Source organism: Pteropus alecto, unplaced genomic scaffold (genome assembly GCF_000325575.1).
Source record: "Pteropus alecto unplaced genomic scaffold, ASM32557v1 scaffold61, whole genome shotgun sequence".
Classification (NCBI taxonomy): Eukaryota; Metazoa; Chordata; class Mammalia; order Chiroptera; family Pteropodidae; genus Pteropus; species Pteropus alecto.
The window spans coordinates 15,555,973-15,560,008 of NW_006434835.1; the positions used below are offsets into that span (position 1 = coordinate 15,555,973).

The following is a 4,036-nucleotide window of genomic DNA, read 5'->3' on the forward strand; positions in this document are numbered from 1 at the left end:
AAAGAATTCTGTTTTATATCCTAGTCCTTCATACCTATTACACTTCTGCTGCTCTGGTTAGCCAGGGCCACTTCCTCACCACAAGCAGAAGCTCAGTCAAAGCATTCAAATACAGGTAGGTTTAAAAGGCTTCTCTCAAGGTGCTGCCTAGAACGCTCTCAACACGTTCTTATTCCCACAGCACAGGGCTTTATTTCAGTTCACTCCTTGAAAGGGGGATTTAAACCAGAAGAACAAAGACAGGAAAAAAAAAGGAACAAGCAGGCAGGGAGGCTGATAAATAAGTTTGGTATTTGTTCGGCTTGATGCAGAATTGTTCTCACCACTACTGGCCTCTTGGGAGGAAGAGGCAGCAAAGATGGCTCCAGAGGTGCTACCACTTTGGGTCTTAGGGCTTATAAATTCACAAGCACAGTGGGTTCCACCTTCTAACATAAAGTGCAAACACAGCCAGACTTCACCAGGAGGGAGAGACAGCCATAGCTGAAGGCACTTTAATCAAGGCACACATCCAATGTCGGAGATTGTTTTCCTTCTGGTTACTCTGATAAATCTAGATGCCACTCTGCTGGAGCACCAGCACTGTTGGCAGCTGGGGTTAGTGTGCGAGTAAACAGGGAATGAGGGCCTGCTCACTAGTAAAACTTCTTGGTAGGGCTGTTAGCGTGGTCAATTAGTAGCTGGCACGGAGTGAACGCTTTTCCATAGGCAGCCTCGTACTTCATGAGCCGATCCACTACCTTCTTAGCACCATACAGATCCACAAAGCGGAAGGGCCCTGATGGAGAAACAGGACTTTGTTGAAGGAGACAGCGACACGAGCTCTAGGATAAAGGAAACCACCTCCTCAACTTGCAAGACCAACCTCCAAGAGAGGGGGGGAAGCCGAGCCCAAAGACAGCTCCGATGTCTCCCTCTGCGGGTGTGGCCAAGATCCCTTCCTGTAGGCACAGGACAGCCTCGTTGACGAATCTTGTCACCAGGCGGTACTGGATGTCTTCATCAGAGGAGCTGCCAACAGGGAGAGACATTCAGGTAGAGGAAGAGGAGGAAGGGAGGGCTGCAGGGGCCAACCAGTACTGAACCTCCAACTCTAGAGATGGTGCTGCCAAGTGGCCAGCCTTTCCCTTGGAAAAAGCTGGCACAGGGCTATTTGCCCTAATTAACCTGAAACTGAGCACCTGGTACAGAGTCTGCAACAGAGTAGACAATCTCTCTTCACATCAGCAGCTGTCAATTACACATGCTAGGGGCCCAGGATCATGGTCTTTCTAGTTGCTCTCTGGGACCTTCAGAAGGAAGGCGGGAGCAGGGATCTTCCCAAGGCTCAGCTGCAGTTCTCCTCTGATGTCTGGCAGAGAACAAGGTGCTGTGCACAAGGGCAAAAGTATAAATCGCTATGTCAGCATCAGCTTAGGTATGGTGATCATAACCATACTGGAGGAGGGGCTGAGAAGCTTTGTGCTGATGAGAAATATTTCCATGCCACTAGCTACTCAAACTGACTTACACTTCAGACTTAGGAGGCACCTTCAGACTTGCCAAAATACTATCCATGTCAGAATTCAAATTCCTACTCTTCGTACCTTCCTGGTAGATGTAAAAGCCCTTCCCAGACTTGCGGCCTAAAAGAAATAGGAAAAGGTAGAGTTATAAATTCTCAGAGCCCAGGCCTAAGAAGTCTCTTCTCTGCTAGTCTGCTGTAAAGCTCCTGCCTCTCTTCTGTATTCCTGACTTTGCATATCCAGCTACCCCTAGAAATTTAGTATTTGTCAGAAGAATTTGCAGAGAAGGGAAAAAACATCTTGTTTCTTGGACATCTGTTTCTGGATGGAAAAGGCCACTTGAGTGAATTTTAATGTCCAGATACACAACACTAGGCACTAGGATGCCCAGGTCCTAGCACCGACCTTGCTGCTACTTTGCTAAGAGAGAGCCATCTTTCTAGTGGGCCTTGACTGTATACTCTATATTTACAGCGGTTTTACTTTCTCCACAGTGGTGGCCAGATAACATGGTAAAACCTGGATGCAAGCTTGCTAGTGCAGTACCATGAATGTACTAGAGGCCTTAGGTAGGATGAAAATGCCTGTCAATCTGGCATGACTTGGGCCAGGTAGTAGCAGAGCTTCAGAGAGCCAGAATTCTGCCTTTTGTCCATAATCTACAGCCCTAGATTAAGAAGAAGTTGTCCCGAACTAATTTCTGAAGTTCTCTACAACTGTGGGCTCTATGTTTAGGAAAAACACTCTTCCACATGGGCCTTCTATAACTCTTTGGTCTCAAGGAACTGCTCAGAACTTTGTGATTAATGGTGCTAGTTATGTTTCTTTGAGGCCACTCACCCAGGAAGCCCTTGGACACCATCTGTTTCAGCAGTTCTAAGTTTCCACCTTCAAACCGCTCCCCAAAAGCTTTGCCTAGATCGCTTGAGACGTGTTTTGCTACGTCCACGCCAACTTCATCCATCAGTGTGACAGCACCCACAGGAAAGCCAAAGCGTGTGGTCAGGGAATCCAACTTCTTAGGGTCAACTCCTTCCTGATGGGAAGTGAAGCAAGGACCTCAGGGGAAGGCCACCCTGACCCCCCCCCCCAAGGCTCCCCGTGGTAGCTCTCAGAAACAGCCTGTGTGGCACCCACTTCTCTTCTGGGTATCACTTGGCCAGACCCAGGACTAGGACTGTTTCACTCAGGGAAACATAAGAGGTAGGGAGCCCCAAGGGGAAAGTCTGGGTCTTCCTTAACTTACAGCACATTAAGAAAGTCTAGAGATGAACAAGTTATTCATTTCTTTCTTGTTCACAATTCTGAATTTCAATAACGAGCTTTATGGCAGACAGATGAGAGAAGAGACATCACCGAGGAGCTATGCTGCAGAGAGCCCCATGATCCTCATGTCTGATAAGTTTCCAGTGAGCAGGGACCGCCCCCTTCTGCCAGTGAATGACCAGTACGGCCACCAGAGGTGTCTGCTTGTGCAGAAGTAGATACAGCACCAATCAGGTACGGACCAAGTGGGCCCTGTTTTGGATGGTCTCTGCCTCAAAGGGGACGCAGAAACAGCACAGAAGACCATATCAGGAGGCCTTTGGCCTAATGGAGCAGAGAGGAAGCTAAGAGAGCAGGCTAAAATTCTTCCTATTTTAGCAACACAAGCCCGTGACTTCCCACCACTGTGCAGAAAGGGGAGGCACAAAAGGGCCTTCTTGAAGAAGAGTCAGGAGTCTGTGTATTAGAAGGAAGCTGTTCCTCATGTTGACATGACCTGTTTGGAGGACTGGTTTAAGGAGTGGAAGATGCCTTACCATGAGAGCGATACCAACCTGGAGAATTCTCATGACTTCAGACAACATGGGTGCGAGACACCTTGTGGTATAGAAGCCAGGCCCATCCTGTCAAGGGAAAAAATGTGAGCTTGCTGGCCCCTCTACTGCGGGTACTACCTGAGTCTGAAAGCAGTCTCCCTTCCACAGGCGTCATTTCAAAATTCAACGTGATTATCTCAATCAGAATCCTTAAAATAAAATTTCAGGGTGAGGAATAGCAGCGTGGTTTGAATTCAAAAGCACAGCATATAGCTTCACGGTCACCTGAAAGGTCTGGAGTGGCTGGGAGAACCTGCCACATTCCAGACATGCCCCACTCTGACCCTGACTCACCTGCCTTTATACAGTTAACACCACTGTCCATACTGTAGATAACCCAGAGGAAATCATATTGAAAGTTGGTATATTTGCCTCAGAAGTTAACAAACAAGCTTGGAGGTAGAAGGAGTCTTAAGAAAACTTTCCCAAATCTGCCGCTCCGTCACACAGCTCCTTACCTTAACCACAATGATGACCTTCCCCTGCCTGAGACCAACTGCTACAGCGGAAGCAGTTGTGTCCTTAGAAGTTTTGTCGGTTGTGATGATCTCCAGTAGCTGCATCTTGTCCACAGGAGAGAAGTAGTGCATGCCAATCACCTGGCAAGGAGAACAAAAAGCCAACAGATTTAATGATGAGGAGGAAACCTAATAGCATTCTTTTTTTTTT

The 4,036-nt window shown here is 47.7% G+C and overlaps 1 protein-coding gene across 1 annotated transcript in view; it reads right to left on the bottom strand.

Moving 5' to 3' along the window:
* Positions 1 to 130: 130 nt before the first annotated feature.
* Positions 131 to 4,036, bottom strand: part of HADHA (hydroxyacyl-CoA dehydrogenase trifunctional multienzyme complex subunit alpha) — a 40,544-nt gene continuing 36,638 nt past the window's right edge. The window contains exons 15-20 of the mRNA XM_006910293.3: positions 3,826 to 3,966; positions 3,326 to 3,394; positions 2,346 to 2,541; positions 1,511 to 1,625; positions 866 to 1,011; positions 131 to 778 (exon numbers count right to left, since the gene is read on the bottom strand). Of these exons, the coding sequence (XP_006910355.1) occupies positions 636 to 778; positions 866 to 1,011; positions 1,511 to 1,625; positions 2,346 to 2,541; positions 3,326 to 3,394; positions 3,826 to 3,966 (810 nt within the window). The 3' untranslated portion in view covers positions 131 to 635. The remainder of the gene's footprint in view (positions 779 to 865; positions 1,012 to 1,510; positions 1,626 to 2,345; positions 2,542 to 3,325; positions 3,395 to 3,825; positions 3,967 to 4,036) is intronic.